General features: G+C 30.7%; 2 protein-coding genes across 3 annotated transcripts; both read right to left on the reverse strand.

The window, feature by feature from the left end:
• Positions 1-2,584: 2,584 nt before the first annotated feature.
• LOC108453313 (phenylalanine ammonia-lyase) lies at positions 2,585-5,371 on the reverse strand. Its single transcript, XM_017751339.2, has 2 exons — positions 4,797-5,371; positions 2,585-4,447 (listed from the first exon to the last, which is right to left on the reverse strand). The coding sequence occupies exons 1-2, from the start codon at positions 5,207-5,209 to the stop codon at positions 2,698-2,700; spliced, it is 2,163 nt and encodes a 720-aa protein (XP_017606828.1). The 5' UTR covers positions 5,210-5,371; the 3' UTR covers positions 2,585-2,697.
• Positions 5,372-14,773: 9,402 nt separating this feature from the next.
• LOC108453040 (ethylene-insensitive protein 2-like) lies at positions 14,774-23,534 on the reverse strand. 2 transcript variants are annotated; one of them, XM_053018741.1, is made up of 8 exons: positions 23,466-23,534; positions 21,526-22,369; positions 20,897-20,983; positions 20,643-20,753; positions 20,353-20,565; positions 19,242-19,427; positions 16,432-19,125; positions 14,774-16,101 (listed from the first exon to the last, which is right to left on the reverse strand). In XM_053018741.1, the coding sequence occupies exons 2-8, from the start codon at positions 21,772-21,774 to the stop codon at positions 15,715-15,717; spliced, it is 3,927 nt and encodes a 1,308-aa protein (XP_052874701.1). In that variant the 5' UTR covers positions 21,775-22,369; positions 23,466-23,534; the 3' UTR covers positions 14,774-15,714. The 2 variants fall into 2 exon arrangements, with proteins under 2 accessions (XP_052874701.1, XP_017606411.1); XM_017750922.2 differs by having other exon boundaries at positions 23,157-23,517.
• Between the last annotated feature and the right edge of the window lie 2,146 nt (positions 23,535-25,680).

A 25,680-nucleotide genomic window follows, 5' to 3' on the forward strand; every position in this document is an offset into this window, starting at 1 on the left:
TTTTCTTATGCAAGAATTAAGACATAACTTGCAATTCAGGACCATTTTGAGTATTAAAGGTAGAGGCGATGATCTTACCAAAATTGTTTGCTCAAAGGCTTGTTGGAAATTTTAAAAAATTAACATATTCAAAAATGATAAAAGTGTTATGAAATAATGAAAGGAAAAAAGAAACTAAAAGAGAAAATATCAATATAAAAAGTAATACAATAGAAGATAAACAAGAGAACTTTTTAATTTCATTTATTGTGCATCACTATAAGTCTTGTACTACCTCTATTTATAGACCTTCTATCATATTACAATCCCTTAAGTTACAAAAAATAAATAAAAGTTTAATTACTACATAAAACCTTCATAATTCTATTGGGGGTTGCTCAAAGTTACAACTTTGAGAGTTATGAACATTCATAATAAAATAATATTTATAACAAAAAATTAATATTAGTCTATGAAAATTTTCAGTACCGTGTTGGGGCTGTATGATTTTAAATTTTATGCTAATATATTACACGTTTCAATATATTGTTTGGGATTTATTAATATTTTGAAAGATTTTTCATACATATTGTAATTTTCAGTTTTTAAAAAATATATTATATTACATACATATATGTAAGTATATAAATTTTAAAATTGTTAATCGGGTGCAATAACATTATATTTTAATTTTAATATAATAAAAATAATTTAAAATATGAAAACCTTCTAAGTTAGATCCATATGCATGGGTCCAGTTAGATATTAAAAATTAATTCAAAATACACACCAAAACGTCGAAAAACATAAATTTTCAACAAAATCACTTCACATTGATTTGGGGTCCAAAGAAGGCAATCGTGCCGGCAGTAAGAGAATCTATGGAATTCACCTGCAAGAAAGACGTGTCATTTAAAAGACAGACATCACGTTTTAATTATCAAAAACTTGAAACACCCACACAGCTATGAACCATTCATTCATCAAATCCACGTGCTACCTTCATTTAAACACCTCAACTAATGCCGATGAGGGAAGTAAATGGTCTTAAATTGCTTGTTTCTCTGCAAGCTACAGTTGTACCATTTCTTTGGAAATTAAAAATGTGCATTTGTTTGCTTCACTGCTACTCACTTCTAGGGCTCAGGCTTAGCTGTTTTCCCTTTCAAATCGTAACCAAACATCTTTGGGCGTTACTGATTGTCAATAATGGTCGAGGATTTCCAGGAGAGGACCCACCTCCCCATACCAGACACTGTTAATATACGTCAGCTCCTTTGTTGTTTTGACACTCCCTTCAGTTATTGGAATTATTGAACACACACTTGCCAATTCAGGGTAGCTCTAGAATCGTCAAGCATCTGTCACCCCTTGGGATTTTGTGGAGGGGCGTGGTCCTCAGTATGTAGGAAGCCCCATGTGCCTCGTAGGGAAGTGAAATAAAGATGGGAAGCGGCAGAAATATGCCAAAATGAAGCTAGTGTTTATTTTCAATTTCATTCCAAATAGAAATTAAATAACAAAATGGTAACTAAAGTACTACATTTTTAGCTAAAAAGTCGGAACTAAACTATATTAGTTACCTAATTAAACTATACTTTATCATTTAAGAAGTTACGTAATCGAAAATATAAGAACTTGTTGAAAAATTTAACCAAACTCAATTTTTAGAGACAACTTAAATTTCGGCCAGTTTCTTTTCTTTTTTATCCCTCAATTATGATTTATTTTTCATCTTGTTTCAAAATTTATCTTATTTTCTTAAAAAATATTTTTATTCCTTCTTTTTTATACACTTCGGATGCATGATGAACTTCTATAAAGGGAAAAATTAGATAAAGAGTGAAATCCAAGTACAGGGAGAAACTGAGTAGAAAAAATGATTGTAAAGATAAATTATTTTAACATCTAAAAAATCATTAAAAAATCACGGGAGACTGTAAAAAATTGTAATATTTTAAGGAATAAGATTTCATAAGCTCTCAATAAAATTTTTAGATTTTACAAAGTCATAAAGCTGACAAATATTTTATAGGGTATAATAAAATATTAAAAAAATATTTTAAAAGAACGATATATGGTCATTTTAAAAACTGCTTACAGAATAAAAAAAATTATATTGCTCAATGTATCAAATATTAACCCATGTTTTAAATTTAATAAGTAGGTTAAGAATATTACATGTATCCTCTAAGATATATTTAAAAAGTTAAAAAGGAAAAGAAACTTGTCAATATATAGGTTTTGTTCCAAAATTTGGGTTTATATTAGATTTCCATCATGTTTTTGAATTTTTCATCGTCGAGTTCTTAGATGAAGAACAAAATAAGAATATGTTTAAAAAAAAACTTAAGGAAATGATATATAACATTTTTGAATTACTTTAATTAGAAATTGCCATATGTCACAAAATAATTAGCTAAGAGTTTTTTAACAGTTGGGGTAATTTAGGTAACAAAGTATAATTTAACTACACTTGAACAATGCATTATAGTTTAAATATAACTTGTGATAAAAAAATATTTTAAATATCAACTTGAAAAAATGGGTATAGTTTAGATACTAGTTTATGATTTAAACATTCACAATATTACTATTAGAGAGGTTTGAGTTGTGAAAATGGATTCATATAGTTAACTTACTTGTTTTACAAGGAAATTCCAACAACAAATGCAAAAGATTTGGATTACACATCTCAACTATAAAAAATAAAGCAAACTAGCAGATTGGAAGAGGGGCACCATTCCATTCCTTGAGACATTCCAGCATTGGATCAATGATCTTCCCTTGGCACATAGCTGTGAAAACCTTGTCAAACTCCTCACCAGGTGACATAACGTTTTCTCCAGTTAGCAGCCCAGTTCCAAGCTCTTCCCTCACAAATTTGTACAGCGGGAAGGATCTACATTCCTTGATCTTGTTAGGGATTGCAGCATTTCCATTCTCTACTGATGCCCTTGCACTCTCCACCTCCTTTGGCAAAACAGCCTTTAATTCTTCTTCAAAAGCTGCTATCTTTTGGAAGATTGAAGTGCTTGCATTCTTCTCATTTTCACCATTTGTCAATGCGTGCTCAACAAGTACTTGCCTCAGCTTTTGCATCATCGAGTAGGTAGCACTACAGGGATCGTCGATGTAAGCGAAAACATATTCCCTGTCCACAGCTTTTAGTAGATCCTTCTCACAGAACCTTGAAGGGTGAAGCTCACCATTGGCACCAGTAGTGAGGACTTTCTTAGCTATCTGGCTCACGGTGTTCTTCACCGTGCTCCTCAAATTCTCTTCCAAATGCCTCAAATCAATAGCTTGAGAAAGTGCCACCAAGTATGTAGAGGACATAAGCTTTAAAATATCAACAGCCTCAGCAGTTTTCCTTGAAGAGATTAGTCCCAAGGAGTTAACATCTTGGTTGTGCTGCTCAGCACTTTGAACGTGGCTAGTGACCGGATTAGCAAGGTATTGGAGCTCAGAACAATAGGAAGCCATTGCTATTTCAGCGCCTTTGAAACCATAATCCAGACTTGGGTTCCTACCACCAGAGAGGTTTGATGGGAGACCATTGTTGTAGAAATCATTAACAAGTTCAGAGAATTGGGCAAACATTAATTTCCCAATAGCTGCAATAGCCAAACGAGCATTGTCCATCGACACTCCAATCGGGGTACCCTGGAAGTTGCCACCATGTAGCGCCTTGTTCCTTGAAACATCGATCAAAGGGTTATCATTCACAGAGTTGATCTCTCTTTCAATTGATTTGGTTGAGAATCTAATCACTTCAATCTGTGGACCAAGCCACTGTGGAGATGTCCTCAGAGCATACCGATCTTGTTTCGGTTTCTGCAGGGGATCCATTTCATGCAACTTCTTTGCTGCTTTAACATAAGAACTCCCCTCAAGTATGTGTTCCATTATAGCTGCTGCCTCAATTTGTCCTGGATGGTGCTTCAATTTATGCGTCAAATGGTCAGTGAACTCAGGTTTACCATTCATGACTTCAGCGAAAATTGCTGATAAAACTTCTGACAGAACAGCCAGAATATTAGCTTCAAAAAGAACCATGGAAGCCATGCCTGAACCAACTGCAGTGCCATTGACTAAAGCAAGGCCTTCTTTAGGTTGCAACACAAAGAACCCGGAGTCGATACCAGCTACACGGAATGCTTCCTCTGCATCAAGGGGTTCACCGTTCGGTCCTACGGCCTTGGAATTCGGCCTGCCTGTGAGCAATCCAGCTATGTAGGAAAGAGGAACAAGATCCCCAGAGGCAGTAATTGTCCCACGAAGTGGCAAACATGGAGTTATGTTGCTGTTGATAAGCTTTGTAATTGCCTCCAAAATCTCAAATCTAATGCCAGAGTAACCCTGGAGAAGGGTGTTGATCCTAACAAGCATAGCTGCTCTGGTTGCCGAGTGAGGAAGTGTGTGGCATGACTCAGTTCCATGGCCAAAGATCCCAGCATTCAAGAACCTGTAGGAACAACAAACAGATTTAATTATACTTGCTGTTCATCATATTTTATCCAACTCCCTGTTCACCAGGTATTAATTTGCCATAAATTTTCCTTGACCTTTCTATTAATAGCCTTATCAACCTTGGTAAGCTAACATGTATTCATGCTTTTTCCAAAAGTAGTAGGGCCACTAAACAACTCATTATAATTGATAAAATAGTGGTAACTCGGTTATAACTCATCCCACCAGACCCAATGAACTTAACTGCCGTCCAGTTTGGACTATTTCCACAAAAGTGATATTCCGTCCAGTTTTATGATAATTGCTAAGTCTGTAGTATATAAAAAAAAAAAAAAAAAACTCACCTAATGAGCTCTTTTTGAAGGGCTGCTCCTTGCTTGGTTCTTCGATGAGAAGTAGCACCAAAACCAGTGGTAACACCATAGCTGTCAGTGCCTTTGTTCATGCCATCAAGGACCCAATCAGCACTGGCCTTGACGCCAGCCCTAGCGTCCTCGGAGAGCTCAACCTTGACACCCAAGTCACGTGTAGCAATGGCTGCAACTTGAGAAATTGTCAAGGTCTCCCCACCAAGCTTCACCAATGGGTTCCTGTATTCAGCCACCATGCGTTTCACTTCATCCAAATGACTCCCCTTGAGTGACTCAGCTGCAACACCCCAATTCAAAGGATCAATGGCTCCACCGGCACCCTTTGAAGCAGTGCAAAAGCTCTCCAAAGACCCCTTGTGGTGACCATTTTGAGTGATCGTCTCCATGTTAAAAGAAATGATGGAAAAGAGAGAATGAGCTAGACAAGTATTTAAAGTTCTTTGTTTGTGAATGTTTTGAGTCGAAACTTAGGAGAGAGGAAATGAGGAATAATAATAGCTCAAGGTAGTTGGTATCCTTCCTGAGGAAAAAAGGGAAAGGAAATGTGGTTTAAATAGAGGAGAGAAAGGGAGGGAAAGTGGAAGGAAACAGTCATTGAGTTGGTAGGTAAGCATAAGTGGGTGGCAATGGTAGAAAGAAGAAAAAAATAAGGCATATTTGGGTTTGTTGAGATTTATCAATGGCCGTCGATTAAGAAATGATCAAAGGGTTATGGATTAAATTTGACTGATGAAAGTGATGGTGGCTAAAGCTTTGAGTAGAGGATGCGGTTGGTAAGAAGTGAATGAGAAAATGCTTAAATGCATGCTTTCAGACCTTATAGTCTCCCACCAATCCCACCCAAATTGCCACCCTTTTCTGTGATTTACTTATACTGCCATATAAGGTTAGTTATGCTAACATCATTAAACAATTTTAATTTTGTCTTTGAACTTATAGTCTTATATTAATCATTTATTTATATAATATATAAAACCAATCCTAGGAATTAATAGGGTAAAATGTCTATATCCTCTGCTCTATTTTATGTTTAATATTATATCTTTCTTAAAGTTAAAAAAATGAAAATCTAAAATTAATTATCTAAAAGCATTGGATTATAAATTATAAATTGATTTAAATTATTATTTACTATTTTATTTTTATTTTTATATTATGCTATGTGATGTGTTGAAAATTTTAATAAATTTTATTTGTAATTTAATTTTAAATTTAATACCAATCTCTTAAGAAAATTGTATTAAAATTAATCATAAGTATTTCATAATGAAATTAAAAAATTGACTTAATTCTTTTATATTTCTCACTCTTGAGTAAATAAAGGTGAAATTATGTAATAGTAGGTATTATAAGAAACATTCATCGTCTGTTGATTGAAACATAGTTTTATTGGCATCGACATTGTCGCCAGTGTATAAGGATGTATGTTCGAGTACATTAAAGTGCATTATCCTCTTATTTAAAGGTTGGGGATGAGTTATGGTTAGTTTTAAGATTTGTATCGAAAAGACCGGATATGATAAATAACCTATAACGAGAGTAATGTTCAAAAATAAATGTTCACATTCTTTATTATATGATCTTATTATAACTTTTATTAATGTAATATACTTAGAATATTTTAATATTATTTTTTGAATAATTTTTAAACATACAATAATTTCATGCATAGCATAGGTAAAAAATTTGTTTTTTTTCAAATCAACTATAAATTTTATATAGACTAAAAAAATTTCATTAAAATTATTTAATGAAGGATAATACAAGTTTAACAATGTAACTTGATGAATTTACGACTTACAACAAGAAAATTGGTCCTAAATCAAATGATGTAAATTACTTGGCGATTTTTTTTAATTTTCGGATATCTAATTTTATATGAAAAATTGGGACATTGAGTCAAAGTCAAGAGAGATTGAAGATAGAACAAAATCCAAAAAGATGCCACAATGAAAAGAACCCAAAAGAATTAATGCTCTATTGGGCATTCAAAGGCAGAAATGCTTGTTGATTCTTCTTTGGAATTGCAATGCTCCTTCCTTTCTACTTACTTCCTACTCTAAAGTCGATGCCTTAACTAACATTATATATTATCGTGGATATTTCTTTGTATCAATCTAATTCATGATAAGTTTTGGACGACTTTTTAAAATATTTTTATTTTAATTATGAAATTTATCTAAAATATACAATATTTAAAATAAAATATTAATAAATAAATAAAAAAAAGCTTAGAAGACAACAAATTGAAACTGGAGTACATAAATTTATTTTGGTATTAGTCCGTACCCACTGACTGCGCCCAGATAATACAAATATTTATATATCTTAGACGCCCAAATTTAACGACCCGGTGGACCATTCCCTTAGTCAAATATATAAGAATTCAACAGAAAGGCTATTACTTATTTTTTAAAAACCTATTTATCCTCCAATTTTTATTTTGCTCTTTTAGTAAATTATTTAAGTCATTCCACCAAAATTTATGCAATTTACTGTGTAGGTTTTCGAATCCTCTCTTATGCTGTCATCGTAAGTGTTCAGTTAATTTATTGACTTTAATTCAAATTGTATTAATTTTAATTTATTTGTGATGTAATTGTTTGATTTTACAAACTGTTCATTTATAATAATTTTATACTTATAATTATTTGAAATTATATTTATATTTATCATAATTAAAAAAATCAAAATGAAACCTACTTCCAATATTTCCAGCCTTTTCTACTTTTTCTTTTTCTTTTTTTAATTATGGATTCTACTTTGTCTTAGTAAGTGGAAATCCGAACTTTAACGCATTAATAAAATTGCAAAAAAATATAAATAAACGCATTAATAAACGAATTAAAAGTCATAATCTGCTTGTTATTTACCTTTTTTTTAAAATTGATCAGAAAATAAATTAAGATAAAGTAAATATTCAACATTTATAAAATAAGGAATTGCCACTCATTGTATGAAAGAAAAAAAAAGAGCTTAATCATATATGTAATTTTGAAATTTTCATTATGAACTTCAAAAACTAGGGCCGGGGTTGGTGGTATAATTTTTCCAACAAATTAAGGTGTCTTTCTTTTGAATTTGTTCATAAAATAAACTTATTTTATTTTTCAAACTTCACCAACTTTCATTGTCTCCCCACCCCCCAAAAAAAAAAATAAAATAAAATCACCAACCTTTTAAAATTTTTAATATTGACTTGAATGGTCTTACTTTGAAGATTTCCAACATAGAAAATCGTCAATGTATATCTAAAGAGAAATAAAAATTTTGAAAATTTATATTAATGATACAATAAAAAATATATAAATATGTGTCTCGAGTTAATAGAGTTGAACTATTATAATTATTATAACAAAAATAAATTTAAGAACTAAAAAATTCAAATAACTAGCTAATTAAACTAAAATCTACCTATATAATCATAAATGATATATTTCGAACTTAAATATTCATGACTAGGACCTCCACTTTTGCAACATAAAATCTTTAAATTAATTAAGGAGATTTATGGTTGTAAATAATTATATATATATATATATATATATATTTGTGGTGAGAATTCATTTTCTTCTTTGATTGAAATAAAACAAGAAGAAAAGCGTTGGATACTAAAAATCCTTAAAAAAAAAAGAAAAAAAGAAAAGCAGTACACCACATTCGTGATTCATTGCTTTTCACATGCATGTCTTGGGTCCCTTTTTATAAATATGAAAATTTAAGTGAATTTAAGTACTAAATATTATTAGATTATTTGATAGATATGATTTTTATTTTTGTTTTTATTTTAAAACATTTTATATCATATTAAACAAAGTAAAAATTAAAGACTTTTAATATAAATACAACATATTTTAACTAAATATATTATTACATATAAAATATTATAAATCTAAAAATTAAGTATCATATATCATAACTATAAAAGTTTATTGAATAAAAGAAGAAACCGGAGAATTAGAATTTAAGATCCATTCCATTATTTTTTTCATTAATATTTAATACAATGATCATCACCATTCAAATGTGTAGCACTCAAATGATAGGACACTCACTATTTAATGAAAAGAAAAAATTTATGTAAAATATATAATTGAAATAAATAATAATTTTAAAATAATATTTTAAAATGATGTAAAAATCTGTATTTTAAATAAATATTATTTTTAAAAAGCTAGCTTTTTATTTTAAAAATAGTTTAGAAAAGAGATCTTTTGTTGTTGAAGTATTTAATGTTATTTTTAAATATTTTGATATAAGCTAAAAGTCACCGATCATTTCATATTAACTATTACATTATAGAAAATAAAATGATTTTTAAGTCTTTATCTTAGTCTCTTTTTATTATAAGAGTTCTGGTAATGAAATTATTTTTCTACAGAATTATTTTATAATCTTAATTATCAAAGTAGTTACTAAAATAGAATTTTGTTTTGGGCGTTGGGAACAGAGGAGGGGTTGGTGAGATTTTTATTGGCATTTTTGTGAATGGTGTCATGGTTTAATCATCAAAGTTGTCAAGACGTGCATGAGTGGCTTAGATTTTCATCTATTTCTGTATTTAAACCAATAGAGAAAATTGTGACATCTGGATGCCTAAATTATTTCGGTTTTCCCTTACATCATTTTAAAGAAAAATTATGTTTTGGAGTTTGAATTTTAAGGGAGATAGATTGTGATTTCTCTAAAAAAATTTTAAATTTGATTTTATTGTAACTTTTTTAAGAAGAGTAACACTAATCGAGTTTCATTTTTCTTATTTTAGTATCTGAATATTAAATCTTGTATTAATCTTAGAGGACGATATCCATTATACGATTATACCAATCAAGGCAAATTTATTTTTAAGACAATGAATTTATATGAAGCAATAAATTTTAATTTCTTAATTTGTTATTTATTTTTAGTCAATGCTAATAGATTTGTTTTGCAATAACTTATTTTCTAACACTATGTGATTGGAAATTAGATTTTAGAATTTAGAAATTTTTAGGTATATAAAATCATAGAGAATGCAGAGAGGAATGCTTAGGGTTTTTTATTATAAAAATTAAGAAATTTGGATGAGTTATTTATAGGTTTTAGAATTAGGTTTCAGATTCGTTTTAAAGAAAATCTCGTATATTCATAAGTCTTGAGATCAATTTAAATTTTTTATTTTGTCTTCAAATAATCGATTATATAGATTACAATCTATGTTTTAAAATTTTTATACAATTTACTATCTACAAATATCAAGTTTTATTTAAATATTATCAAAATAATTATATCGGTATAGTTTAAAATTTTAAATGTTTTACATTAAACTCAACACCTTTTAGTGGCTCATAATAAAACACTTGACTTGACACCCATATTTGTTGGAGTATCCTTTCAAAAAGTTATTATGAGAAATAATTTTTCCTAAACATAAATACTTAACTACAAAAATCATGTTTTATCATATGATAAGCGAAAATCTTGGATTTCACAAATAACGTTTAAAATATGACAATTTTATATGTTCCTTCTTATAACTCTTTTCGATTTTTATATTGATAACAATACAAATGTTAATTGATCAGTTGGTATTATATTTATAAAATTAATTTATATATAATTTAATTTTATAGATAAATATATTGATAAAGTTTATAATTATAATGATAAGAAATATTCAAAACTTTGGTTACAAAAGTGTATTTTAATATTTCCTTAAATTTATCTATTTAGATTATATAATATATATTAAAATTTCTTAATTTCTCTATTTAGATTATAATATAATATAATATTAAATTTATTTTAGTTAAAATTTTAAATTTATCTAAAATTTTCTTATAAAAATATATTTTAATTGTATCTCTTAAATTGAAATTATAGTGATATCTTATATAAATTCATTTCAATTTCTACATTAGGTTCAGTAAGGAAAATTGAAAAAGATATAAAGTAAATTTGTGTAACAAAAAAGAGTTTGATTGGAGACCTGACGTCCCACCTAACCTACCAGGCGGGCCCTTGGCCTTGGAGCATGGTGCACACACATTCATCATTCTCCAAAGGCTGAGGACCAAGGGTCCATGCCTGAATCAATAATGTGAACCTCTTATCCACATCCATCATGCCTTTAATCTGTGTTTTCACATTTCCCTCTTATCCCAATTACACCTCAACTCAATTGCAAGCATTGGGATGTTGGGATTTTTTCAATAAACACGTCATTTATTCTATTTTTAAATGATAGCAGAAAATGAAAGTTTAACCCTTTTTTTCTAAAACACAGTCAAAATTATTTCAAAACATTGCAAATTAACATTTTTACATTAAATTTTATCTTTGTTTACACTTTTACTTTTTAAATAAATTCTCACTTTTATATTAAAAATAATTTTATTAGTAAATAAATAATATATGAACCAGCCATATAATTTTATCTAATGAGAAATTTAATTAAAATTACAAATATTTCATATTGTCCCTTTTAAAATAGGAAGATGTATACTGAATTTTAGCTATGTTGCTATTGTTGTTGAAACAATTTAGAAGATGAGTTCAAATACATTTAAATATAAAATATCCTTTAATTTAAAAATTTGGAGTTATAACTTAATTTAAGATTGTATAAAAAATATTCTTAAACTTAACTAGATCAAGTCAAGTTGAGTAGCAACCAAGTTCTAAAACCCAAAAATTCAAATCTTAGCTATTTTATCGGTCATACTCAATTCATCGACATGTTTTCTTCATAAAATATTAAAATATATTTTATATTAATATTTACATATTTTACAATTAAATTTATATTCATCGGATTACATAGGTTACACGCTCATAAATAGATTTACACTTAATTGAACCAATATTAAATGCATCATGTTTTATAAAAATCATGCAAACTATGTAGTTAGCACATTTATTATTGGATGAAATAAATAAAAATGAATGAAATTTTAAATAATATAATAAAATAAAATTACTTAATTAGCAATTATCTTACTTTTAAAAGAATAATGTTTATTGCGATTCAATGGCGGGCATTGTTGTCAATATAAGAGAACGTGAGTTCGAGTGTGTTGAAACACATATCCTCCTATTTATAGGTTGGGGAATGGCTATGAGTAGTTTTAGACATTATGTAAAAAGCAGATATGATTAGAACTTATAATAAAATTATTCAAAGAAATAATATTTATTAATATCGAATAAAATATGCAAATAATTCTATTTAAAAAAACAATAGATAAATAATGCAAAGGAGGATGAGAAAAATAGAGGAGTTTTTGTTTTTATTTTAAATCAAATCACTTAGGTACCCATACTTATATATTACTTATTTATTTATAACACCAATTCAGTTAAGAGTTATTAATAATATATTTAAGTAAATATAAATATACTAGTTAAAGATTTTAAAAGGACACATATATATAAGATCTATGAATAACCCAAGTATTACACATTTTGATGAATTTAATTGTAAAAAATATTTTATATTAATATATTTTATTATGAAACTTAAATAAAATATTTTTATTATTAAATTAAAATTTGAAAAAATTAATTTAAATTTGAGAATAACTTAAATTAGGTTATTCTAAAAAGTATGGGCTTTAGGTACCAATAAAATAGTACCACACCATCAAATTTTAAAGACATATAATTAGTACTATACACTCATATGTATGACATATTCTTTAACTTAATTTAACTTTAATTAAATTACATAAAAATAATTAAATAATTTAAAATTAAAAGAAGAGATAAAAAATGAAAATAAAGAAAAAATGAAACCAACAATTAAAAAAAAACTAAAAAACTTCAGTAGGAAATTGAAAAGTTATAGCCACCACTAATTGAATTATCAAACTATGTTATTTGATTTAAAATAAAAACAATTCAAAATCGAAAAAGAAAAAATTGACTACTAGAAATTAATTTTGAAAATTTGGTTATAAAAATAAAAATACTAATTTAGAAAAAAACTAAAATGATTAAAAAATATAAAAGAAGAAAATATATTTATTTATTATTTACAAAATAATTCAATTAAAGTTAAATAAGTTGAAAAGGACAATATATATAGATGAATGTATAATAATATTTTATTATTTTTAAAAATAGATGATGCCACAATATTTTAATGGTGCCTAAAAATTATAGTTTTGAGAATTCTTAATATAACATTTGGTACCTGAACTTGAAACTTTTTTCTAATTTGGTACCTAAACCTTTTTTTGGGTCCAATTTGATACCTTGAACTTGACATTTTTTTTCTAACTTGGCACCTAAGCCTTTTTTTTAGGTTTAATTTGGCAACTAAATTTATTAAATGTTATAAAAATTACACAAAATACTAACGGTGTTAAAACTTTTTTTGTTATGCTACGAAATATTGTCAATGTTGAGGAAATTCATGTTAAAAAATATGTATTGAGCTATGCTTAACCAATTAATGTTAAATAAGAAAAAATATTTTAAAACCCCAAATTAAAAGCAATTCATTATTTTCAACTAATAAAATAATTAATTAAATACATAAGACTATAAGTAATTGAACATATAAAATACAAAAGAAAATCATGTCATTTGTCACATGTCGGTTATACAATGATTATTTTTGCTACCTCAAAAACATTAGAGTAATTTATAAAACATTTGACAAGTACCAAATTGAACAAAAAAATATTAAATACCAAATTAGGAAAAAGTGTCAAATTTGGGTACCAAATTAGACAAAAAATTTAGGTACCAAATTAGAAAAATAAATTCAGGTACTAAGTATTATATTAAACCCTTTTAGAATATTCCTAATATAAATTATCCTTTTAAGTTTATAATATTTTATTGTAAACCAAACCTATATTTGTCCGACATTTGGACAAGTTTATATAGTAATATGAGATAATAATAAAAAATGAAGGCTGTGAAATGATAAGTAATGAAAACATAGCTGTCGTATGCTATTGAATGTATTTTCTATGCATCCAAAAAATGCGGTAGGTTTGAAGTTGTGGTTCATGCGACTAGGAAGTAGCTACCTCTTCATCTATTACATCACTGGTAGTTGTTTCCTTCATTAGTTTCACACTGCATCGGGTTTTTTATTTCAACCATTAACAGCCAGAGTAGGTCTATTTAGGAGTTATCTTTCTAGAATCTGATCTATATGTATGTGTGTCAAAGGTTAATACATGGTTAAATCATTATAGAATATTAAAAAAAAATACTATATCAATATTTATAAGTATCGAGTTTAAAGATATCAATATTAACAAGGTATTTAATGTCTATAGACTTAACCAACTCATTTAATATTAACGACTCACACAGATTAATATAAAATTCTCTTATAAAGATCTACTTATCTTCTTTTATTTTCATCAAAAATCACTTTTTTAAAACTCTCAAATTCTTCCTCCGCTTTAAAGTTTCAATAAGATCATATACATCATATTAAAATTATTAAATAATTTTAATTATTTATCATAGTGTTGACATCAACCTTAAGTTGATGTCGAATTAATTTGACGCCATCTCACTCAACAATAAAAATAATAATTTGTGTATAATAAAATTGACATGTATAAAAATATTAAAAAAATTTAGTTAAGTGATAAATTTAATGTTTTGCTACCCCAATTGTCATGAGTTTATATCATCATAAGCATATTTTTATTGGGTTTTTAAAATTAAAATTGAAATTAAAATTGAAATTAAAATATTTTTAAATAATATAATTTATTTTAAATACTGAAAGAGACATTAAAGTAATTTTCATAACAAAATTAAAACCTGATTGATAGATGAAACCAACTTAATAAACTGCTTTATAAATAATTATAGATAATTAACCACCATTTATTTTAACATTCATTTAGAGGGTTCGCAGGATTCTCATCACGTTATTATGTATTTTATTATTTATATACTTAAGGGTTTAATCAATGGGATAAGAGGTAAAAAAAAACTAAAAGTGAAGGTGGGTGCTTCGTCTTGTTCATATAATTTCCATTCAGAATTCAATGGAAAACTTGGAAGTTACGAATAACACAGAAAATAATATGAAGCTAATATTTTGCAGAAATAATCAAATATTAAGCAAAAACCAAAACCCAAAAGATTGCTAGTGTTTATACAAACCCAATCTTTGAGCAACTCTCTAAACCTCGGACGGTTTCGCTTGTGTAGGTGGAGATGAAGCTGAAACTGAACCCGGTGGTGGCACAGGTGGCCCAAAGTATTGAGCAGCTCTTTCAATTCGACCCTGAGCTCTACCAATAAGGCAAAATGCAAGGGCTAGGATCAAGACCAGCAAGAGCAATGGAAATGATATCACTAAAACAAAACCCATCTAGTTTTTAATGGTGAGGGCTAATATAATTATAATCTACTTTGAAATTGAATTAAGTTGCGAAGTTTAGAGACCAGTGGAAGATGATAAAAATTGTGGTTGCAGGCTATGTTTTAGTTTTAAGGTTCGTAATCATCCAAGTGTCTCCACAATAATTGAGTACGATGTCATGGTCCCTTAATTTAGTCAATTTTATCTTCTAGGTAAACTTGAAAAAAAAAAAAAAAAAACCCAAATTCCAAATTTCAGCCACAAAGTTTGCTATTATAGATAATTTCCAACTTTTGTTCTAAGCACCTTTGTTTTTCTTTTCCTGAATCCTGTAATTACAACATATCCAGTAAACTTTTTTATCCTAGGTATATATATCACATACATGGAAATTAGTTATGCAGCGATGACTGTTAATACAACACAGAGAGAGAGAACGGGGGAGAAAGAAATGGGGGTTGGTTTTGGGTTTTGACAGTACTGTGAGAAGTGAGCTACTGCATCATGAGCTGCCATTCAAAATCGAACAGCTCAACAAGCATAAATTGGGAGAGAGTGGAACGGAAGCTATGAGTTGTAAGAAGCCAACATTGGAGTTGTTGGAACCTTGCGTGATCCTGTTCCGTCATGGGTGCTGACCTGTTTGGTGGACAATCGGCGCTTGTAGCGTTTAAGTACAGATGCCAAGTTCTCTTTTCCCTTTGGAAAAGCCACATCACCAGCGGCAGTACCTGTTCGACCCTTCCGGCAAGATATAGCAATCTCCACATCCTTAATTATATCCAGGAGTGTAGATGCAGTCGTAATCTTACCCCTGCCAGGTTTTGAAGCTGGAGGCAAAAATCCATTTGAGACCAGAGGACTTGACCTCTGCTGATATTCCACGGGGATCTGAAGGCAGAAGCATGGGGGCCCCAGGGATCGATGCTTCGAAAAGGCAAGATCTATCACACCCTGTTAATGAGAAATTGCCACATTTAATAAATTATTTTATATTCATTAAATATTAACTAATAGGAAAAGGCCCTCCCACTAGTGCTTCAAGCTCCAATAGAGGGGCAAGGGAGGGGAGCCCGGTAAAAATGAAGTTAATGGTGCAATAGGGGCATTTTTATGCCGAAATTGCACTTCACCTTTAAAAAGAAACAGTTGTGAAATAATAGCCTGAGAATAACACTCACTCCTTAATGCTCAACTGCTAGAGGTACAATGGTCACAATCAACAATAGTGTAGAAGGATGCATGCATTAACTATAGGAAAGGAAGAGACTACAGAAAATATACCTGGAGACGATTAAGCACATAAGTGTATTTTCCCCACAGCTCTGGTCGGCTTTCCATCAGCGAAAGATCAAGAATTCGGTGAATGCACCACACTCCGAAGCTTATTATCAGATCGGCTTTCCAAATACAGCCTTCTCCACAATTAGGAACTGATGAAATTGAAAAGCTGGCAAAACTTGCTCTGTCACTCTTTGGTGAAGAACCGTACCTCTTTTCAGAAGACAGGTATTGAGGTTCTCCCATGTGAACAACCTGGTTCATCTCCCTGGCTTCAGCATCATAAAGAAACTTCTCCCTGCCAGCTACACGATCGATTAAATCTTCATCAGCTCCACCATTTTGTCGAAACAACCAGTCAGACCCATCTAATTTCAAGAGCTTTACTATACAATGTCGGAAAGATTGAAGAAGCTTGGACTCTAAATCCACACTAGAAGCAGTATCCCGAGTTAATGAGTTCAACCCACTTCCAAGTGCTTCACTGCCAGCAGTTTGTTGTTTCTCAGCTACACCAAACTGCTCAAAAGGCTGTCTGGACCAAAGGGATCCTGTATCTGGACTTGAGCTCAACTGTAGGGACAGAGGATCTCTGTAACCCTTTAATTGAGAAGTCTCATTGAAGGCCAATGGAACTCCAGCCCTTGGTCCAGTATTTGGATACATGGATGTTTCAAATTCTGTACGACCAATTGCTGACCCATATCCAATGGAACTGTCCCACTGAGCACTCTTCTCAGACATGTACATATTCCGAAGAGGAACAGAGAGCCCAGATATGTCTGGTAAACTATGATACTTCTTTGAATTGACTGATAAGCCAGAATTACCATTAGTTCCAGAGTTGATGTCATAATAAGACCTTTCAGATTGTAATGAACTATTTCTAGAAACCGCAGCACTCTGAAACCCAGCAGCTTGAGCAGGAGTTATCCCATTTTGCAGTTTTTGCCCTAATGCAAAAGCTAGGGAGTCTCCGTAATTTGTAGGGGCCAGGCCAGGAGATTTTGATGCCGGTGATTCCATTTGACCATTCAAGCAATCAGAGCTTTTATCCTTAGCAATTCGATTGAGATATGATGCAAGATGATATCCATGCACTGTAGCTGGTTGATACTCCACTGCATCAGCAGATGGGGCAGCACGCAAACTAGAGTACCTCCTTTCACTAGAATTGATATTGTGACTTGAATTTTGAACATAAGCATCCAATAACTGCATGTGGTTCGACCACAAGGGCACAGATCCTCTTGAATACCCATACGGCGAATCAACACTATTTTGCACCTTCAGTTGCTTTGGAGATTCATACAGACTTGAATTAATAGCATCAGATCCTCTTGCTCTGACCAAAGGGAAATATCCACCATACTCCTTTCCACTTGTATCCACCTTTAATGGTTTTGAATCGACCCCTAATAATACATCTAATTTCTTTTTCTTAGCTTCTGGAGTTGGTTGCCCATGAAAATCATACAACTGTCCCCAAAATTCATCAAGAATGGCAGCTAATTGCCGCCTTGCAGCACGACCTAACCCTGCTAGCCTAGAGAGACTTCCAGTTCCATTCCCACCATCATCGCTTTTCCCGCTGAGGCTCCTAAATGAAGGAGGGCCATCTGCTGTCAAAGAGGAAACACTTCCGGAAGGCGGTTTGGATGGCTCTTCTGGTTCCCAACTATCTCCATCATCATCATCTTTTTCAACCGACAAATCTCCCTCTACATTCACTGTTTTCTCCACAGACTTCATTGATTCAATCCTCAGAGTCTTGGTGCTAGGTAAATCATCATCGACTACCTCATTAACTAAAGTGGGAGCTGACTCGATTATGGATGTTGATTCCTGGGTCTTACAAGCTGACGGGCTAGGATAAATACTATTAGAAGACGTCTCATTAACAGTAGTCAAATGTATTTCCCGGTCAGACTCCATAATCGTTTCAGGCAAATTCAAATCATAATTTGTAAAAGATAAATCTGAATGACTCCCAATAGATTTTTCTGGTGTTGATGATCTTTCCAGTACATGAACAGATTCCTCTCCGTGATATCTAGTTTCACATAAATCATTATCTACCCTCTCCATAGTTGCCTCGGAAAGAGTTCTGTTCAAATCCCAATTTAATGCATGAACTTCACTTGGAGAACTTGTTGATTTCAAAGGAGTAGCCACTAGCCAGAGCATCAGAGAAAACGATGCACAAGCAGTAACAAGAAGAGCAATAAAAGGAACTGACAAGCTAATTCCAGCATTCAATCTCAAATTATCAACCCAATCACTATTTCCAAACATCATTTCTACCACAAAAATTATCTTTAAGCCCAGCATCCCCATGAATGTTACCAGAGCTAGGAACTCCACAACTGGAGAAATCTTATAAACACCCATAATGGGTCTTGATGAGGCAATTCGAAACAAGGGGATCACCGAAGATGGAAGCAGAAGAGCCACCATAACCTGAGCAAAAATTAGCAACTGATATATTCCTTCAGCTCCAGAAGTCCACACGCAATAAAGGGCTGGGACCATTGCTATAATTCTGATGGTTGCACGATGAAGCCAACCTGGTAAATCAAGCCCGAGGAAATCATGCAAAACAACTTGCCCACCAAGATTCCAGGCTGATGCAGTGATTTGATTAGATAAGAACATAACAACCAAAAAGATCAAGGGCACTATGCCATTCCTAAAAACCTGTTTCAATCATGTTTAAAAGGAACTTATTAACATCCACAGTTGAATTGTAGAGCAATACTTAAGCATGATTCTCTCAATAACTGTTAGCTTATTAGAAAAGAGGGGGAAAAAACCTGTTCCATTAGTGACATTGCATCCTGAAATGTAACCAAGACAAGGCCTGCACTATAGAAAACATTTGCAGCTGAATTCATTAGCACATAATTTACCAGACAAATACCACTGAAGGCACACAAAATGGCAAAAAGATGGCTGTGACATGAGGCACTCTTGGAAATATTTGGTGGCCCCTGATGCTGCTGTGAACATGAAAGCAAAAGTTTGAGAAAACTGACAATGAATCAAATCAAAATGTGTAAGCTCCAAAAAAAGTGCAGAACCATAAAACAGAACCAATGAATTTGCAAGCACAAAATACCCTATACTTGAGAATGACACCATAAGTCTAACAACCCCGTCATGAAAAAGACTAGTAAAGTAGAAAATATCCAAATAGACCTTGTGGGCAACAATCCACCTTCACAGTTTGCAGCCATGCCTCAAATACAAGGTAAGCAACATGATCTAGAAAAAAGTGGATCGAAAGCAGGAAGAGAAAAAATCTCTTTGTGATACCAGTTACATTGAAATGCATGTATTAGAAAAACAATTCATACATTCTAACATATTTCATAAAACAAATTCAGATTAAATCAATAATGATAACAGCTTGAATAAAACAAAATTAATTGTCCAATTATCATATATATTAGTATGATGTTGTTTCTCCTTAATATAATGCAAATTCCTACTAAAAGGTTATATGACTCAGGTCTGATAACTACTGAGGTCAATAGCAGTATTTTTACAGCATACATATATTGAAGTTAGATATGAACTTATCACTAAAATCATCATCTCTATAAAAATTAATACTTAACAAACCTAAGTTCAGTTTAGCTGAAGAATAAAAAAGAAAAAGAAACAAAGAGAAATATACAAACGTAACTTAAAAACATGCACAAATCCCTTTGATTCAGAATGCAGGGACACAAAAATTACAAGGAAGTCATCCATGTGAAAAGATTCTAAAAAGGCTTCTAAAATCCCAAGTATAGTTAAAGAATATATCAAATTCTCAGTAAAAATAAGTTTCCAAAGAACATAGCATTGAAACCTAAAATAAGTGGTTCATATACAAAACTCATGTATGTCAGTGCATGTACATTGTCCAATAAGAGATACCTGAACAATAAAAGAATGCAAGTAAAAATTGTGAGGCATGATGCTAGCTCCAAGTAGACTCATCAGGGCAAATGCACTCTCCCCGCTCAACTTTGTGAGCATCCCAGTCGTGGAAAGAGAAATTTCTGGTTGACTGATGAGCACTCCGAAAACATAAGAAAGCAATATGAAACCTGCCGCATATATACATAGGAAACTTGCCCTACAATGATCCTAAATATTGAAATTATATCAGATTGTTGGTGATGTTGCAAGAGAAATTGTACAACAAAAGAAGCAGTTCAGCTTACCAGGAGGGTGGCAAAAACTGGGAATAAAACAGCATCAAGAGCAGCTAAAAAAACTCCAGTGGACAGATCCACCCCCAAGAGAAGATTAATCCCATGCGCAACACCCAAAACCTGGTAAAATAAGGACATTTGTTGTGAGAATAAAGTAAACATCATTATGTAAAGTGCAAATCACAAATTTTAGCAGTCTTAGTTCCAACATAATTCGGGAAAAGCATCTGGGCAGTATAGGAGCTGGTCAGTAAGAAAATTACCATGGTAAGGTCCAAGACAACCATGGAAAGCTCTGCTTGAACTCCTAAGAATATACGAGTGGATTTGTCATACTCATCACTGCAAATCTATCATCACCAGAAAATGAAAAGATCAATTGCACATCATGAAAAAAGCAAAGAGACATCCACAAACACACACACACACATCGGATTGAGCACGTAATAATAGATTTATAAGCACACATCCATAGAAAAGGTTTCTAGCTAATATAGGTGGCAAATAATTAAAAACGTGCATTGGCAAGTATAACCACATAATTTAGTTACTTTGTGTACACTTTTATAATTAGGTAGGCGAAAATAATACACTTTCAATGAAATTACGACATATAAGAGAAATAATTCCTCATGTTTTATAGCAAAAGGAACCAATGTGAGTCTGCCTTCTAAATTTATTACTCTCCAATATTTTCTCGTTTAGAATTTGTCCCAGATTTTTTGCTTCAATCAGTGCTAAATCCTAATAGTTGGGAAAAGCTCTATTTGGTTCTGTCTCTCTCTCCTCTCTCTGCAGGCGGTATATTGCATAAAACAATCATACAGCAAAAGACCAGGAAAAAAAGAAAATTTCTTGCAATAAACGCAAGCATGAAAAGAATGAACTATACCTGAGCAAGATCTCTCCCAGTCACTATACCAATTCGAGCAGACAGGTATTGAAACAAAATAGCAGCACAGTTAAAAAGAAGCATGGGGGCTACCAGATCAAAACCAAACCGTGCACCTCCTTCAACAGTTGCAACCCACTTTCCAGGGTCAACATATCCAATTGATATCAGAAGAACAGGTAAAACAGCAGGAAGCATCCGATTTAGAACACCTGGATGGTGGTTACCATTCCCAGTCTCAGCTTCCATGTTCTAAAGTAGAAACTTAGGCAATATACAAGTCACAGTGCAGTACAGAATCTAAATAATTCTTCAGAATAGCGAAAGAACCTCCAATTCCAAAAAGTTAAGCAATTACATGGTTGCCCATGTTGATTGAATCTCCTGAGAGATGATGCTACCCATCAGAATTCGTTCAGCAGGGCATTAGCAAATTCTTTTACTAAATATGATTGTCCAAGATAAAGCAAATTATCCAGCCTGTTTCTCCAAGCTTGCTAACAGAGGAGTGTACATCTAACAATAACCCTGGCACAGCAGGACCAGCAGGTATCTAAAATTCACTATCCAAAATCAGTGTAACAGCAACTGCTAACAAGGCAAAATTACAGCCCCAACTGCAACCAGGAGATGCCAATCTAATTCTTGAATCCAATCCCTTAACATGCCACTCTTGAGATGAATGTAGCTTCATGGTCATCTCCCTGAAACAAGTTGTTGATTCCTCTAATTCGTGCAGGACTTTACCAATAACTTGAGCTAGCATAAAATGATAGACATTCTCAGCCACAGTCCATAAGAAGAACAACAAAAATATTGAAAGAAATTCCTCCCTTGCAGGCACCTGTGAAGTAAAAATCCGACCAAATCAGTCAAACAGGGTAAACTACCATACAGACGTTAGAAAATCAATACAGCACAAAGAAATTAAGTAATCAATCAACATTAAAAATGAAGGTCAACCAAAATGCAGTACAAGATCAAGACTAATCCATTTGCCACATCTTCAAAACAAAATATGTTCCAAATCCAGATATAAAATCCTCAGATAGTCATATAGTGAACGTCATAAATTTCACCAACTGGGATATTAAACTAATTTGTTCACATAAATAAGGGTAAGGCGAACTAATTCAGGCAGGCAAGCATTCATCATTAGGAATCCACTTTCCAAAGTAAGTTTCACCATCAATTCTAAACAGTAGTAGTAAAGATCAGCACACAAACCAAATAAAAGAAGAGGAAAAAAAATCTAATAACAGCTCCATCAAAAACCAAAAAGTTGCCCAACACGAAAAAATGCAAAAATAAAATCTGAACTTAAAAACCCTTGGATCTTCCTGAAACATCACAAAGCAAGCAAAAGTTGAAAACCCCCCAGAAAAAAGAAACCCAAAATGAATTAAGCATCCACAAAGCTAGAAATGAATAAAATCAAGTTCCATGAATCTGATTCAGCTCAAGAACTAAAAATAAACAGAAATCCAGCTTGCACAATTCAAGGAAGATGAAACATAAAAAGTAACAAAACCCACAAAAAAGAAAACAAAAAGAGCCTAACGAAAACTAAATAAAACAAGATGTTTGATAAGGGCTTTTGGGTAAGTAAAAGGAAAATGCTTTGGTTTTACCTCAATGGTAAAGTTTATGAGAAGGGATTGTTTTCTGGAGCTTATCTTTCTCTCTGCAATCTTAAGTTTGAGTTCCAACAAAGTAGATCTTGAAGAAGAGGCTTTTCTTTATGATTCTTTTTTCTTCACAGACAGAGGGAAAGATTAAAAAAAAGGAGAGCTTAGTTTTGAGAGAGAGAGAGAGAGAGAAAGCTTGATCTTTTAAATATAATATATTTGAAAGGTGTGTAGGCTCTTTCCAAGTTATGTTGGAGAGAGAGAGAGGGGGGGAAATATATAAAGATGGTAATGAAAAGGGAAAAGTCTTACCTTTGCTACTAATCAAAGCCAATAAAACGCAAGCAAAATAAAAGCCATTCACAGGGGATGCTTGTCTGTGTTGTGTATATATATGTATATATATATTGTATTTCTTTTATGTAGGTGTAATTATGCCTCAGTTTTTATACTCTTTGATTTTTTTATATAATATTTATTTGGTTTAAAATTTTAAAATTCAATTGATTTTTATTAAATCTAAATATATATTATCAGTTGAACTTTACTTTTCAAATTAACCAAATAAATTTAAAAATAAAAGCATTAATTATATACATATTAGCCAGGCCAGGTATGTTTTTTTATTGATTTCTAAAAATATGAAAGCATGTATTTTTTTTCTTTCTATTTTGAGGCTTAAACAAATAATTTTTATGTTTTGTAAATTTTAATTAAAACCTAAAATATATATAATATAATGATTGATGAAAATGCAAATTTGACTTGTAAACTGTACAATAATTGAGTCCAACCAATGATTTTTTTGGCTGATCTGTTTTGGCACTAGCAGTCTTCCTTCGTAGTCATTTTAAGAATAAATTTAAAAATGAATGAGAAAATAGTTGTTCCAATGAATCTGAATATATAAAGTCATTTTCATGAATTGAAAATTGACGAAGTTTTGGATGCATTTATCATTTAATTTCAACAATAATAGGTTTTTCCTAATTTTAGAACTCAAAGAAGTAAGCATTTTTCAAATTATTTCTACTGAATTACAATAACAAACGTAATTAGCGTAATTTAAATTTAGGCTATATTTAAAATGATAAACGCCATTAATTATCAAATTATCATATAAAATTCTATTTCTACAGTTTTTTATTTGAAGTAAATAATTCATCTTCTTTCATAAAAATTTCCAAAAGACATTAACATTTTTAATTCTGAATTAGTACAATGAACTACTGAAAATATCAGTAAAAATCAAATTAAGAAAGATGTGAAAATATCAAACAGCCATAAATAAAAGGAACAAATTAAGTTTTTCTTACCAAATCAAAAAAGAAAAATATGTTCATGTTAGGAAGACAAAATTAGCTGTTGCATAATATCGTACATAGTATTAAATTAATAAATAAATAAATGTTCGTAATTATAATGATTGTTATTTTCTTATGTTTCCTTTAGGAAAATCGTAAAAATATTTTTCCATCAAAGTAAATTAATTTAGAGATGATAAAATTTATATTTTTGAAATATTTCAAATCGTTTCACTTTGAATGGAGTAGATTTTTGGCGGGTAAGTATGAGGTAAAATGTAATAACTTAATATAAAAAAATCTATTTATTTTATCTTTAAGTGTTTTTAGTAATTATGCTTAAATATTTACACTTTAAAAATATTAAAGATAAGTACAAAAATTAAATTAAAAAGGAACAAGGTGGGTGGTGTATATATGAATGTATCCAATATCCATGTAATGACCGAATTTTACCGATACTGAAAAAGTGTAATTTAGGATATCTGTTTATGAAAAATAGATTCGTAAATATTTATTAAAAATATTTACAAGTAAAATGAGTGGTTAATTAGAGTTTAATTAAGTGAATTTAACTTAATTAAGAGTGATTAGGAAAAAGATTAAGTTGAATAAAGTGTAAAAGTTTAATTACGAATTAAAGAAGATAAGGGCGACTAAATAGGGAATTAAGGCTATTCTAAAAATGAGATGGCAAAACATAAAAATCTTTGATTTTATGTTGTTTAAATTATAAATATATTATTAATGTTATTATTTTATTATATTACAAATTAAATTTATTATATTATTATATTTTGAAATAAATTAAGAAAAGACAAATGTATGATGTATATGAATACGGTGACATGTGTAATATTAATATACATATAATTATAAAATACATGTATATTTGCTTATCATATAAGTATATTATTAAATTATATATTAGTATTAAGTAAAAGATATTTATATAATAAATAGATTAAAGAAAGGCAAATGTAATGATATAAATGGATACAAATGTTACATAAATATTGGTTATTTAGTAGATTTAGCAGGGGAGAAAAAGAAAGAAAGGGGAAAAGGAAAAATTCAAGGTTTGAAGCTTTAAGCTTTAATAGGTAAGTCAATTAAACCCTTTTTATTTAATTTTGATGTTTTAGAAGTTTTAGAACAAAGTTTTGATGAAATTAAGTTGATATTTTGAAAGTTGTTAGATTTCTAGATATTATCCATGTTAA

The sequence above is a fragment of the Gossypium arboreum genome, chromosome 9, assembly GCF_025698485.1.
Source record: "Gossypium arboreum isolate Shixiya-1 chromosome 9, ASM2569848v2, whole genome shotgun sequence".
Taxonomy (NCBI): Eukaryota; Viridiplantae; Streptophyta; class Magnoliopsida; order Malvales; family Malvaceae; genus Gossypium; species Gossypium arboreum.

Coding starts and splice junctions, on each gene's coding strand:
- LOC108453313 (XM_017751339.2), bottom strand. CDS start 5,209: ATGGAGACGATCACTCAAAATGGTCACCACAAGGGGTCTTTGGAGAGC. Junction 4,448..4,796: donor CTTCAAAAAGAGCTCATTAG/GTGAGTTTTTTT, acceptor TTGTTCCTACAG/GTTCTTGAATGCTGGGATCT.
- LOC108453040 (XM_053018741.1), bottom strand. CDS start 21,774: ATGGAAGCTGAGACTGGGAATGGTAACCACCATCCAGGTGTTCTAAAT. Junction 20,984..21,525: donor CTGGGAGAGATCTTGCTCAG/GTATAGTTCATT, acceptor TGGTGATGATAG/ATTTGCAGTGATGAGTATGA. Junction 16,102..16,431: donor ATGTGCTTAATCGTCTCCAG/GTATATTTTCTG, acceptor TCTCATTAACAG/GGTGTGATAGATCTTGCCTT.